This window comes from Sus scrofa, chromosome 15, assembly GCF_000003025.6.
Source record: "Sus scrofa isolate TJ Tabasco breed Duroc chromosome 15, Sscrofa11.1, whole genome shotgun sequence".
NCBI lineage: Eukaryota > Metazoa > Chordata > Mammalia > Artiodactyla > Suidae > Sus > Sus scrofa.
Genome location: NC_010457.5, coordinates 131952905 through 131968105, shown reverse-complemented (window position 1 = coordinate 131968105; position 15201 = coordinate 131952905). Strand labels below are relative to the sequence as shown.

The 15201-nt window shown below is 45.3% G+C and overlaps 1 protein-coding gene across 7 annotated transcripts in view; it reads right to left on the bottom strand.

Moving 5' to 3' along the window:
• Positions 1–15201, bottom strand: part of ARMC9 (armadillo repeat containing 9) — a 172707-nt gene that overhangs the window by 133243 nt on the left and 24263 nt on the right. For all 7 annotated transcript variants that reach the window (XM_021074827.1, XM_013984568.2, XM_021074826.1 and 4 more), the window contains 3 exons: positions 14124–14216; positions 9964–9988; positions 1020–1177 (listed from right to left, as the gene is read on the bottom strand). In XM_021074827.1, the coding sequence (XP_020930486.1) occupies positions 1020–1177; positions 9964–9988; positions 14124–14216 (276 nt within the window). The remainder of the gene's footprint in view (positions 1–1019; positions 1178–9963; positions 9989–14123; positions 14217–15201) is intronic.

The window sequence follows — 15201 nt, the reverse complement described above, 5'->3', positions numbered from 1 at the left end:
CACACACACGCAGGCATACAAGTGAAAATGGGGAAATGAGAATAAGAGCAACAGATTGTATCAATGCCAGTATCCTGGCTGAAATCTATACTACAGTCTTGCAAAATGTTACAAGTGTGCAAAGTGCATAAGCGCTCTTAAAATGATGTGTGAACCTACAATTAGTTTGATTTAAAAAGCTATATTTTCACAAAGAGATTTTATTATACTTGCTAAGTTTTTATTGAGTAAAACACTAGAGGCATTCCCATTAAAGCCAGGAACAGGCAGTTCCCTGGTGGCCTAGTGGTTAAGGATCTGGATTGTCACTGCTGTGGCTCAGGTCACTGCTGTGGTGAGAGTTCAATCCCTGGCCTAGAACTTCTGCATGCCATGAGTGCAGCAAAAAAAAAAAAAAAGCCAGAAATAAGACAAAGACGCCCAGGATCACATTACTCAACAGCATCCCTGAGTCTTAGCAAACAGGCTGAGGAAAACAAAAGCCATGATATATAGTGAAAAGAGCAAAACAAAAATATCATTTGAAAATGATGACTGCTAATCTAGAATATAAAATAATCCATCAAAAGAATCGATCAGATTAATAGAATTCAGACAGCTAGCTGGATACAAAATCAGTATATGAGAATCTATAGCTGGCCATCTGCCAGCAGGGTATTTCTCCTCGTTTTTACGCCACCATATAATATTTTCTTCTGTTGACAATTTATTCTTTGCTGACCCTGAGGTAGAGAAATACACAGTAGATAATGTGTCAGGAAAAATGGATGAAATCCTCTAGCAGCATGATAAACAGCTGCAGGATTCACAGCTGCAAGAGACAGCTACAGGATTCACAGCTACAAGACAAACAGCTGCAGGATATGCAGCTGCAGGATACACAGCTGCATGAGAGCTCTGGAAGCAGGGCTGGGGGCTGCTTGCCGGCTGGGGTGGCCGGGAATTGGGGATCAACATAGTCCATACCCATGACACAGCTTTACCTCAAAAAGACACGCGAACCATGGGGGATTCCTTACCATCTTGCCACTGACTGTGGCCTCCAGAGAGTCCACCAGCTCCGCGGTGACTCCGATGAGGTTGTGGTAGTCCGCCTGGATCTTATTGTACCGTTTCAGGTACGTCATTGACCGACGCTCAGCTTCCACCAGCTGCCGGTGGAGCTGCTGCAACATGTCTAGGAAGGCGATTTATATTCATATTAAAACAAAGCAAAAAAGCACAAGTTTAAAAAAACTCTGCAAAATAAAAAAATAATTACATTCTCCTCAAGAAAGCACCATGCCTACTGTCAGAATATTTTACTGTAACGATGAACTTGATGCTACATGTTTTGTGTTTTAACACTCTGCTTCTACATCATGCCACGCTTGATTACAAAGTGCTCTGTAAACGCTGATTGTTGTAATTGAATAACCCTGGTAGTTCAACTGAATCATCACTGGTTTTTGTAATAAAATCTATTTCCTTGACCGAACCCCTTGCAACTCCTTTTAGTTCTTCTCTCTCTATATAAGAAATAAACTCAACGTTTCTTTCTATAATCGGCTCACAAAATGGGTGAACCACATCCAAGGCTTCCTCTTTGTGCCCCATGAGGTTGCCTAGGGGATAATCCTTGACCACAAGACCGTTCTTCATTGTATGTAAAGATCAGGGCTGTTTGATGGTGAGAAAACTCGAATTCAGAATTAGGTAGGGTTCCAGGTGCTCATTCTGCCAGTTTGATAAAGCCTAAGCCACCCCTCTGGGCCTTAGAGCAGGTGGCCTTAGAAGTTCTAGGTTTCTTCTTGGAATACCTTCCCCTCCCTGCCAGGCGCCATGGGCAGCACTTGATGGCCAAGTCACCTGAGCACAGCTGGAATATGAGAGTCTTCATTGGTATCAATGCTGCCTTGGCCCCATCTTATTCTCCCCTTCCCTGAAAGACTACGTTTTCTTTTTTCTTTTTTCTTTTTTTTTTAAAGATTAACTTTTTTACAATTTTATTTACTTATTTATTTATTTATTTATTTATTGTCTTTTTGCTATTTCTTGGGCCGCTCCCGTGGCATATGGAGGTTCCCAGGCTAGGGGTCGAATCGGAGCTGTAGCTGCCAGCCTATGCCAGAGCCACAGCCACAGGGGATCTGAGCCGCGTCTGCAACCTACACCACAGCTCACGGCAACGCCAGATCCTCAACCCACTGAGCAAGGGCAGGGACCGAACCCGCAACCTCATGGTTCTTAGTCGGATTTGTTAACCACTGCGCCACGACGGGAACTCCAGGACTACATTTTCGATGGAAAGACATGGCACTGATCCCAAACCCCAGTTCACTCACTACTGTGCTGATTCAGGCACTAGGTAATATTTTAAATCTTCATTTTAGAACACATTTCATATTACAGAGACTTTAAAAATTATACAGACCAAATATAGCCATAATTTTATAATAGCTTTACTGAAGTATCATCTATAAAAATATTGGATTGTTACATTGTACACCTGAAACTAATATAATATTGTAAATCAACTATGCTTCAATTTTAAAAAGTTATAAAGGGAGTTCCCATTGTGGCTCAGCGGTTAACGGATCCGATTAGGACCCATGAGGTTGCAGGTTCGATCCCTGGCCTTGCTCAGTAGGTTAGGGATCCGGCGTTGCCGTGAGCTGTGGTGTAGTTTGCAGGCATGGCTCGGATCCCTGAGTTGTTGTGGCTCTGGCATAGGCCGGCAGCTGTAGCTCCGATTAGACCCCTAGCCTGGGAACCTCCATATACCACGGGTGCGGCCCTAGAAAAGGCAAAAAGACAAAAAAAAAAAAAAAAAAAGTTATAAAAGACCTGGGTTCAAATCTCTACCCTACCAATTTCTCGCTGGGTGACCAGGGGCAGGATATTTAATTTCTCTGCTTCTCATTCCTTAACCTACAAAATGGGGGAAACGACAATGACCTCGTAGGGTGACCGTGAGGACTAAATGACCAAATATACTCTGTGTCTGCCACATGCTGGCCTGCAGCAGCTGCCCATACGTGGCAGCTATGATTAGTATTTCCTCTCACGGGAAGGAGTCAAAGATTTCCTACATATATTTCTAAGCAGGTAGGTAGCTTGAAAAGTACCAGAAAACTGACATCCTGAAGCAGTGGTATGCAAACTCTGAAATATATCAGACTCATCCAAAAACAAAGATGATCCAGCCTCACCCTCAGAAGCTCTGATTTTGTAGAGGCTGATGATCTGTATTGTAAAGAAACTCCCCAAATGGCTCTGACACAGACCACAAGTTTGAGAATCAAGGTCCTAAGTTATCTATTCCTCCTAATTTGTGTCCCAAACAGCTAGAAGGATCGGCCCACATTTGAACTGTACTTCGAAAACTTGCAGGTTTCACAACTGTTGATATGCAGAGGTAAAATATTTTAACTATTAAACCCCCAAATATCACATAATAAATTATTGTTATTATCGCTATTTAACACCCATTAAATCTCAGTTTTGAAAGATAACTTTAAAAAGTCATCTGGCATAAATTTCATCCAGCGTTTGAACCTCTGGGGACCAGCCTTAGAAACCACTTCTCAACCTTCTCCTGTTATTTTCCTGGGAAGGAGTCACTACCTTCTTTCCACACTATGTATCGTTTAAGCTTTTTCATATGCACACAGCTCGAAATGACACACAAGACCGTCCAACGATGTACACTTACACATTATCCACAGCCCCACTTTACGGGAACAAATATCAGAGAGGATCTGTGTGACCGTTCTCAGCGTGTACCGAGTGGCAGATGACTGACACACCAAAACCCATTAGCTGGGTCAAACGACCTCCCAAACCACCAACGTTAATGTCACCAAAGCAGCCCCCCTCAAAAGGAGAACATATTAAAAAACCTCTTCCCCTTGGAAAACTCCTGTGATGAAATGTAAGGGAACAACGTGGCGCTTTTGCCTTGGGAACCCAGACTTGAAATTCGTGACGATTTCAAAGTATGGCATACCACGGAGTTCCTGTCGTGGCGCAGTGGTTAACGAATCCGACTGGGAACCATAAGGTTGCGGGTTCGATCCCTGGCCTCGCTCAGTGGGTTAAGGATCCAGCGTTGCCATGAGCTGTGGTGTAGGTCGCAGAGACACCTCAGATCTGGCATTGCTGTGGTTGTGGCGTAGGCGGGCAGCTACAGCTCCGATTAGACCCCTAGCCTGGGAACCTCCATATGCCGTGGGAAGCGGCCCTAGAAAAGGCAAAAAGACAAAAAAAACCCACCAAAAAAACAACAACAAAAAAAATCAAAGTATGGTATACCTGAGGGGAGAGACCTAATTGCCAGAAGCCTACAGGAAAGAGAGAAATAGGCAAACTGGGGGAGTTCCCATTGTGGCTCAAGCGGGTTAAGAACCCACCCAGCAGCCATGTGGTTTTGATCCCTGGCCTCGCTCAGTGGGTTAAGGATCCGGTGTTGCCACAAGCGGCAGCACAGGTTGCACATGCGGCTTGGATCTGGTGTGGCTGTGGCTGTGGTGTAGGCCCTAACTGCAGCTCCAATTCCACCCCTAGCCTGTGAACTTCCACATGCCGAAGGAGCAGCCTAAAAACAAAAAACAAAAAAAAAGTAGGCAACTGGGCTGAAACATTCATGACCATTTCAAATATGTCATTTAGCAAAGACAGCCTGCTATCCAGAGCTCTCACCTTGCAGACACTTTAACTGGCTACAAACAGGACCTGGCCGTTACTCTAAGCTATTGGGCTTCCAGCACAAAATATCAACTTTATTTCTGAGCATTAAACAGAACTTTGACTCTTTTTTTCCCTATCCAAAGTTTTATGAGACAAGGACAACTAAGCCAAGATGCCTTGCCATGCAAGATCTCAACGTTTAATGGAGATTTCTTGTTTCATGTTATTTTAATGAAACTGCCATAGTCTTGGCAGTGAAATTTATTGAGACTCTTCATATTTTAAAGCTGCCGACATAACTTGTGCAAAAGTCCAAAGAACTGCAACCCAAATTTTAAACAAAAGATATATACAACCAAAAGAATGCCAGTGAAGGTCACAGAAAGTTCTCCTATAACCCCAGCATGAAATGAAACAATAACAAAAGTGCTGGAGATTGTCCCTACAGTCAGGCAGTCAGTTTTTCCTCTTGTAAACACTTCTACTTCATTTAGATGCACCGCCTCCTTTTCTAAGAGTAGATGAGATTTAATTTTAGAGCCCCCTTGGCTGCTCAAGAAGATACATTTTAAAATACAGAATTTTAGGTTATGTTAAAAAGCTAAAATTGGAGTTCCCGTGTATCACAGTGGAAACGAATCCGACTAGGAACCAAGCAAGAGGTTTCGGGTTCAATCACTGGCTTCACTCAGTGGGTTAAGGATCCGGCGGTGCCATGAGCTGTGGTGTAGGTCGCAGACTCAGCTCGCAACTGGCGTGGCTGTGGTTGTGGTGTAGGCAGGCAGCTGTAGCTCAGACTAGACCCCTAGCCTGGGAACCTCCATGTGCCGTGGGTTCAGCCCTAAAAAGACAAAGAAAGACAAAACGTTTAAAAAAAAAAAAAAAAAAAAAAGCTAAAATGAGTCACTCTATCCCTGCAATATCATACACTCTTTTACCTTTGTGTTCAGATATAATTTGGCTCTTTGCTATTATAATTCACAAATACTGGATGAAGAAAGTGAAGGCTTATAACTAGGAATATAGGTCACCAGTTTTAAAAACACTACTTACAGCTCTGAACTCTAGAAATATGATCAGCTCCCCATTTTCTGAAAGGGCCAAATTGATCAATGCCAAAAATGCTAAAAGATACTATGTCTATATCCCTTTTAGATGGCTGAGTGAGAGTACCGATCCAAGGAGTTCCCATCCTGGTTCAGTGGTTAACGAACTTGACTAGGACTCAGCTAGGATCCACGAGGACGAGGGTTCAATCCCTGGCCCTGCTCAGTGGGTTAAGGATCTGGTGCTGCTATGAGCTGTAGTGTAGGTCACAGACTCGGCTCAGATCCTGCACTGCTGTGGCTGTGGTGTAGATCGGTAGCTGCAGTTCCGATTAAACCCCCAGCCTGGGAACTTCCATGTGCCGCAGGTGCGGCCCTAAAAGACAAAAAAAAAGAAAAGAAAGAAAGAAGCAAGCCAACATGCTACACTGCCAACCTAAGCTTTTATTCTAAATACCATTTTTATTTTTATTTTTTATTTATTTTTATTTTTTAATTTTTTTGTCTTTTTGCCATTTTCTTGGGCCGCTCCTACGGCATATGGAAGTTCCCAGGCTAGGGGTCTAATTGGAGCTGTAGCCACCAGCCTGTGTCAGAGCCACAGCAACTTGGGATCCGAGTCGCATCTGCGACCTACACCACAGCTCACCGCAACGCCAGATCCTTAGCCCACTGAGCAAGGCCAGGGATCGAACCCGCAACCTCATGGTTCCTAGTCAGATTCGTTAACCACTGAGCCACGATGGGAACTCCTAAATACCATTTTTAATATAATTCCTTTTGACTTTGCCACTCCAAATACTTTTCTTACCTTCTTCAAAAGCATCCCTTGGAAATCCCACTTTACCCATGAAATCTTCCTTTCAGGATACATGATATTTTTCAACCCTTCCATTTAAAAAATGACACCTGGGGTTTGCGGTTAAGGATCTGGCAACACCTCTGCAGCAGGTCAGGTAGCTGCTGAGGTGCGGGTTCAATCCCCGGCCCTGGCCACTGGGTTAAGAATCCAGTGTTGCTTCGGCTCTGGTGGAGGTCGCAGCTGCGGCTTGAATTCAATCCCTGGCCTTGGAACTTCCATATGGTGCAGGTGCCGCCATAAGCAACCAAACAACAAAAACACCTGGGTCTAGGATTAAATTAAACTGGGGGCTTGTCTGTGCCATGTGGTCATTACAGCCTTAGCTACTAGAAGGAGGGACAAAGTGGGGACAACTAGCTATCGTGACACTGGGCCTGGGCCTCAGGTACAAGCGCCCTATGGCGCTAATCCCTGATCTCCACGGCAGTACTGCATTCGGGGGTTTATCCTGCACAGACGCACACCATGCCTGCCAGACGCAGTTCCACATGCAGCTTGGCTGTCCACAGCAGAGTCTGTTCCAAACAAACTCAGAGAAGGCTCGAAAACCCTAGTCTCCTTGCTCAACACCAAATGAAAGATCTGTGGAAAAGTACAGCTCCTCTGCTTGCACCCAGCCCCATGTCTATTTATCTGCAAAACTGGGCCGCTTATCAGAGGCATAAATAGCTCCAAGCAAAAAGCCGTCCTCCCAAACTTCAGGGGATGCTGGGGTGACAGAGACTGGAAGAAACTCAAGAATCCAGGAGACGTTTCTCACTGCCTTCCCGCCCCCAACACCTAGGAGTCCAAAGACCAAATCCAAACGAGGACAAAACACATCCAGTTAAGAAGGTCCCAGTTCTCTGGGACCCAAAGAACGCAGGTAGAGGGGTGGTTTTAAGCAACAACGGCGACGTCTTTCCACGCCTTCCCATCAAGGGGTGGCCCGTAACTCTCCTTCCTTTGAGTGCGGGCTGGCCTCAGGAATGTGCTAAGAATGCAGCAGAAATGACAGTTACTTCAGAGACCGGGTTTGAAAAAGGTGACACAGCTTCCACCGGCCTCCTCTGGGGACATCCACCCTGGGTGGGAACCCAGCCGCCAGGCCCTGAGGCGGCCCCAGCCGCATGGAGAGTCCACATGGGTGTTCTGGCCTAGGGCCTTTGCTGAGAGCCCGGCCCACAGCCAGCACCAGCCACCAGACCTGTGCACATGGGGGAGGAAGCCTTGGAGATGGCTCTGCCTGGCTTTGTCTGTACCCGGCAGACACCCGAGGAAGAACTAAGTGAGCCCACAACTCCCAGGCCATGCAAGATGATAATAATAATAATAATAAATGGACAGTGCTTTTTTATTTTTTTGCTTTTTTAGGGCCACACCCATGGCATGTGGAAGTTCCCAGGCTAGGGGTCGAATCGGATCTATAGCTGCCAGCCTACACCACAGCCACAGCCACGCCAGATCTGAGCCGTGTCTGCGACCTACACCACAGCTCACGGCAACGCCAGATCCTTAACCCACCAAACGAGGCTAGGGATTGAACCTGAATCCTCATGGATACTAGTTGGGTCCATTTCAGCTGAGCCACAACGGGAACTCCTAGACATTGCTCTTTTATGACACTAAGCCTGAGGCGGTTTGCTAGGCAGCAAGAGAGATAGAAACAGTGAGGCAGGAGTTCCCTGGTAGCCTAGCAGTTAAGGATCCAGCGTTACTGCTTTGGTGCGGGTTTGATCCCTGGCCTGGGAACGTCTGCACACTGTGGGCATGGCCAAAAGAAGAAAAAAAAAAAAAAATAGGGAGGCAAAGGAGCATTTCCAGGACTTGTTGGGCAAGATCCACGTGCCCAGCTCAAATGAAGAACTCCCACCGTGCTGAACGTGAGAATACTGGTACCGGACCCAAGCTGGCCAAGGCCCAGCACTGTACTAGCACAGCAGGGAGCAGGCCTGAGGAGCTGCAGGCCTGGGGACTCATCCTCGGTGTAACTGTGCTGGGCAGAGTCACCCAGTGTTCCCCGTGGACCCCACCAGGCCACACCAGAGCCTGCTCCTCCGTGTTCTGGCACAGGCTGAGGGAGCTGATTCTGAGCCCTCCTACTCCTCCAGGAGGGGCCCCCACGGCACTACAGCAGGGGTGGCCCACGTGTAGAGCTGCTGGGCTGCAGACACACGAGGCTACAAGGGGCGGGAACAGACACTCCCACTCTTCTGAGCTGAAGCTACTGAGGCCCTCGCATGACCCAAACCTGGAGCTCTGCTCATCCGTCAACTCCCTAGAAAGCAAAGAGCTAAATAATGTACGGATGCATCTTTTCTTCAGAAAACTTTCTCGGGAGTTCCCGTCGTGGCTCAGTGGTCAACAAATCTGACTAGCATCCATGAGGATGCAGGTTTGATCCCTGGCCTTGCCCAGTGGGTTGAGGATCCGGCGTTGCTGTGAGCTGTGGTGTAGGTGGCAGATGCAGCTCAGATCCTGAGTTGCTGTGGCTGTGGTGCAGGCCAGCAGCTGCAGCTCCGAGTTGACCCCTAGCCTGGGAACCTCCATATGCCGCAGGTGCAGCCCTAAAAAGACAAAAAAAAAAAAAAAAAAAAAAAAAAAAAAAAAAAAGAAAGAAAGAAACTTTAATTCTCTAAAAGGAAACAAAAACAATGGCAGAAAGTTTTGAAAGCCTGTCTAACAGGACTGTGAAAAGGGCGAATGTGCTATTTCATGGAGTAACACTCCACCTGCTGGGAATGGAGGATCGTGCCCTCAACGGCGATCAAAGGCACCTCGCATGTCCTTTCCAGCAGAATAATGCAAGCGGTTTTCATAATGTGGCATCAAAGATAAAACTCCCTCGAAGGACCCCAACCGTGGCTGCTGATTTCACGTTAACTACAGTTTTTCTCACCTTTCTGAGAAATGAATGGGTCTGGTAAAGATTACTAGTCACGGAAAACCATCATCTGATGCTAAAAACTTAAGATGGAAAGTCCTACTTTGAATGTAAAAGATGGAACTGCTTTATAAGAATGGGTCCCTTCACACTGCTCCTGAGAGAAGAAAGACCTTGTTAGACTATTCAAGGTAGAAGTGAAAGATGCTAAAATAAATAAGTCTCTCCCCGCCCACGCTCCTCTGTCTTCTTGCTGCTACCGCAGTTACATCGCTCTGGCATCTGCTTGGCTTCGCTTCATTTCTCCATGACCCAGTTACCTGACACACAAGACAAAGCGCGTAAGGATACCAGCCACCCTGAACAGTGGGCCTCAAGGAATGCAGACGACTGCAAAGCATGTCCTAAATATTTAGATTTTTAAAGCCTTCGTCTGCCAAGTCCGGGGAATTCTCTCCATTTCATTACTTAAAACTCGACTTGGCAAAGTTCTTACTGACAACATGTTAATCTAGAGGATTTACCTTTGTTGCTTTGTCCATTCTCCTTCTGGGATGAAAAGAAGTTGAGGAAAACAGGCTGGCTTTCAGCAGATGTGCTCAAAAACATCTCGCACTGTGTTGGCCAATCTGAGAAAGAACCTCAGTGTGGTTAAAAAAAAAAAAAAGAAAATGAAAAAGAAATCTCAGGATAGAGAAGGGCACTTTTTTTTTTTGTCTTTTCTAGGGCTGCTCCCGCAGCATATGGAGGTTCCCAGGCTAGGGGTCCAATCGGAGCTGGAGCCACCGGCCTACGCCAGAGCCACAGCAATGCCGGATCCTTAACCCACTGAGCAAGGCCAGGGATCGAACCCACAACCTCATGGTTCCTAGGTGGATTCATTAACCACTGAGCCACAAAGGGAACTCCCAAGAAGAGGGCTTCTTCTTAATACTGCTCTAAATAGCCGAGACATTTCTTGATACTTGGATGCCACATTCTCAAACAAACGCTCCTCTCTCCATCTCAGGCACTGCTCTGCACAGCCAACAGCCCCCTATCTGGCCTCCTTAGCCCTTCAAAACCTTCCCCACGGCTACCAAAATGTTGGACTCAAAATGCAAATCTGAATTCAAACCCTTTAACTCTGCAATTTCAATGCTAAAACCTTAGCCTAAGGAGATTGAGACTGAGATTGAAAACAGCCCAGGACAGCAGCTATGTCCACAGACTCTGGTGCCTGGTTCCCGGGTTTGAACCTCGGCTCCCTCACATCTGGCCTTGTGGCTGAAGGCGAAGTGTTCCCCTGGCTTATTTGGGTTTTCTTCATTTGGGGGGTAACAGCTTTCCTGAGCTGTAATTCCCATATGAGATGACTCACCCACGTAAAGTGAACATTTCAGTGATTTTCAGTCTATTCATAGAATTGTGCAACCATTGCTACAATCAGTTGGGGAACATTCTCATCACCCAACAAAAGCAGCCCATTGGCAGCCACCCCCACGCTCACCCCTCTCCCAGCCCTAGGCAGCCGCTAATCTAATCTGTGCTCTATGAACTTGCCTCTCATGGCCCTTTCATACAAATGGAATCAGACAGTAAGTACCTTTTGTGTCTGGCGTCTTTCATTTTCTACAAAGTTTTCAAGACTCATCAATGTTGTAGCACAGATCAGTAACTCATTCACTTTTATTGCCAAATAATAGTCCCCTGAGTGGATGTGCCACGTTTTGTTCATGTATTCACCAGCTGAGGCACATCTGGGTTTTGGCACTTTGGGGCTATTTTAAATAATACTACTGTGATCACGCAGGTACAAGTTGCTGTGTAGACAGGTGTTTTCATTTCTCCGGAGTACACAGCTAGGAGTGGAAATGCTGGATCACATGATAATTCACTATTGAAACTTTCAAGGAAATAACCTATTTTTGAAGAATATTTAAAGACAGGAGAAAATGCTCTCTTCATTTGATAAAAACATTTAAAAGTACACAAACACAAATGAGTATCTATCCTTATTTATGACAAACGTTATATACTTTGGGGTATATGTGTGTATATAAAAGCATTTTTATCCTTTCCAAATATTCTATAAGGAATATGATCAATATTATAACCAGGAATAAAAGAAGAGTGATTTATTTTATTATTACTATTATTTTTTTTTTTTTTTTTGCTTTTTAGGGCCACACCTGCAGCATATGGAGGTTCCCAGGCCAGGGGTCCAATTGGAGCTGCAGCTGCCAGCCTACGCCAGAGCCACAACAACGCCAGATCCAAGCTGCATCTGTGACCTACACCACAGCTCACAGCAACAACAAATCCTTAACCCACTGATCAAGGCCAGGGATTGAACCCGCAGCCTCATGGTTCCTAGTAGGATTCGTTAACCACTGCGCCACGACAGGAACTCCCGAGCGATTTTTTAAAAATGTCAACGTGAGCATGTTGTCCTCCTCAAAACGCTTCAAAGGCCCCTCGTTACTTACGGGGTCTCACAGGAAGCTTCCTGTGCTGGCCTCTGTCTAGTCTGCCTTTCTCTAGCTCAATCCTTCTACGCCAGTAACACTGAATTCTTCATGGTCTCCCAAACACACCGTACGAGCTGTTCCCTCCACCTGGAACGCCGATCCCTCAGGCTGTCTGCCCCACAGACGCCCACTTCACGGTTCAAAACTCCAACTTGGGTTAAGACCTTAAACGATGTCTTAGCCTTTTCTTTGGATCCCTAATTCCCAGCACAATATTCAACCGAATATATGTGTTGAACTGAACTCCAAATATCTCCACGTGACGAAGAAGAGAAAGGAATGACGTTTACAGTGACCTGCTACATTTTGGTGTATTTGCTTCAAGGCACGTTGAAGAGGATAAAAGTTGACAAGTATTTGTAAACTATAACACTAACAGCTAACAGTTATCAACTGCTTACTATGTGTTAGACCATTTTAAGCAAGTTTTTCATGTATGAACTCAATCCTCATATTATTTCTATGAAGCGGGTGCTATTATTAATGTAACTAATATGATTTACTATGTAAATAATTTCTTTTATTAAGAGTCTTTATTGGTACCCATTACTTTTTTTTTGGCTGTGCCCACAGCATGCGGAAGTTCCCAAGCCAGGGATCCAACCCACGCCACAGGTGTAACTAGAGCCACAGCAGTGACAAGGCCAGATCCTTAAGTGCTAGGCTGCCAGGGAACTCCCTGGTACCCACTACTTTTAAGAAATGCTTTTTAAGAGTATTAAAATAATCATCAGCCAGGTTGGGAAAGTCTTAATTTCACTGAGAACTGTTGTTTTATGTGGACCTCTAAGAAGGAAAGAAGAACTGGATATGCAAACATAATGGTATATGGGCAGAGGGAAGTATTTGAAGAAAACCTTAAGGATATAAGAGCAGAGAGAAGGAGTTCCCTGGTGGTTCAGTGGGTTAAGGATCTGGCGTTGTCACTGGTGTGGCTCGAGTTGTTGCTATGGCGCGAGTTCGATTCCTGGCCTGGGAACTTCTCCATGACAAGGGTGCATCCAAAAAAAAAAAAAAAAAAAGAAAAAATTGCAGAGAGAAGAGCTGTATTCAGCCTGACTGTGGACAGTCTCAACATGAGGCTGAGGTGTTGAATTCAAGCAAACAGGAGCCACTGAAGGCTCAGGAAGCTAAAGCAGAAGAAATGTGTCACAAAATCCCAGGGACAGAGGAGTTCAGTCAGGAAAAGAGAGACCAGTGCTTTGGAATTAGAAAGGAAGCAGAATGTATTATGCAGCAAAGTAGGTTATTTTTTAAATTAAGTTAAACAAAACAAACCCTAGCTTTATAATTCAAAATGCTATATTCTTGTTGTGAAATAACTTTTGAGAGATTCTTGTTCAGAATAAAAGGAGATGAGCATCTTTAAAGACTAACAAGCTCGGAGTTCCCTTGGTGGTGCAGTGGTTAACGAATCCGACTAGGAACCATGAGGTTGGGGGTTCGGTTCCTGCCCTTGCTCAGTGGGTTAAGGATCCGGCGTTGCCGTGAGCTGTGGTGTAGGTTGCAGACGCGGCTCAGATCCCGCGTTGCTGTGGCTCTGGCGTAGGCCGGTGGCTACAGCTCCGATTCAACCCCTAGCCTGGGAACCTCCATATGCCGCAGGAGCGGCCCAAGAAATAGCAACAACAACAACAACAAAAAGACAAAAAAAAAAAAAAAAAAAAAAAAAAAAAGCGTCCCTATTTAAAGTAGATTGTGGCGATGGCTGCACAATTCTATGCATTTGCTAAAAATCATTAAATAATATGCTTCCCTGGGGTAAATTTCATGGTGTGTCAATGATACATCAGGAAAGCTGCTTTTTTCAAAGTCCCAGTTTGAATAAGGTATACATGACTTGTCCACTTGCCCTGGTCTCCAGGCCTTAAAAGTGATAGATCTTCTGCAAAGGGCCAGTTCTTCCAAAAAGTTCTTCTCCAAGAAGACAGACTTTTTTTCTCCTACTCAGACAGCAGCTAGGCACACGACATGAAAATAAGACCCTAGCCAAGTCTCAGACACCCAACACCACAGAGGTCAAACCTTTCGTGGTCTTGGCATGTGCTCCCATTAATGCTTCGCTCACTTTGAAGTATGAAAGCACCACTGCTACCATCTTCCCCGCTGAGGCTGCCCCGGCCAGGGCACTGTCCTAATGCCAGAGCTGGTCTCCACTTGGTTCAAAAGGATACATATAATGTGAAAAGCTTTGGCATGTTACTGGCCTTAAATATTAAAGCCAGGAACTTTTCCAACTTCAGCTTTAATTCTGGAGACCAAGAATCCTGAAAGAAAAGGAAAAAAAAAAACAAAGGAAAAACAGAAAAGCACCAATCATTAAATGCCAATACACATTGTCAAGCTGTGGCCTTTTTAGGGTTAAATAACTCTGCCACGGTCACCGAAATCAGAAGCAAGATGTCTTGCCAGGGGTGTGATGCTGTAAAAAGCAGGTGTTAGAACATCTGATCAGTTCATTTATAGAAAATTCAAGAGCCCACAGGAGGAGCAAAGAACAGAGTACTTTTGTAAACAGGGAAAAAATAACCCTGTATGGGATTTGAATATTTCACGTGATTTAAACACGAGCATGACAGGTAACCTTATCGGGTTGACTACCAAAAGCAATTCAGTACAGTTTACGCATAGGTGGTGCTAGGAAGCATACACAATTATCACTAAGTTTGTAAAAGGCTCCAGAAGAGACTCACTTCCACAAACCTCATAAGGGAAAAGAAAGAAGCTGTTATCTGTCTCAAATACTCCATCATGTCTAGCGTTATCACATACTGTTAGTTTGATACGTTCCTTAAAAACAAATTATTTATCTCATGGAGTTCCCACCACGGCATAGTAGGTTAAGGACCTGGTGTTGCTACGGCTATGGCATAGGGTCGAAGCTGTGGCTCAGATTCAGTCTGTGGCCTGGGAACTTCCGTATGCCATGGGTGCAGCCAAATAAACAAACAAACAAACAAACAAACAAACACGGAGTTCCCATTGTGGCTCAGCAGTTAACGAACCCAACTAGTATCTGTGAGGACTTGGGTTCGATCCCTGGCCTCGCTCAGTGGGTTAAGGATCCGGCGTTGCCATGAGCTGTGGTGTAGGTGGCAGACGCAGCTCCGATCCCACGTTACTGTGGCTGTGGTGTAGGCCGGTGGCTACAGCTCTGATTCGACCCCTAGCCTGGGAACCTCCATATGCCGAGAGTGCGGCCCTAAAAAGACAAATAAATAAATAAAATAATTTGGGGATGGCCCCAAAACA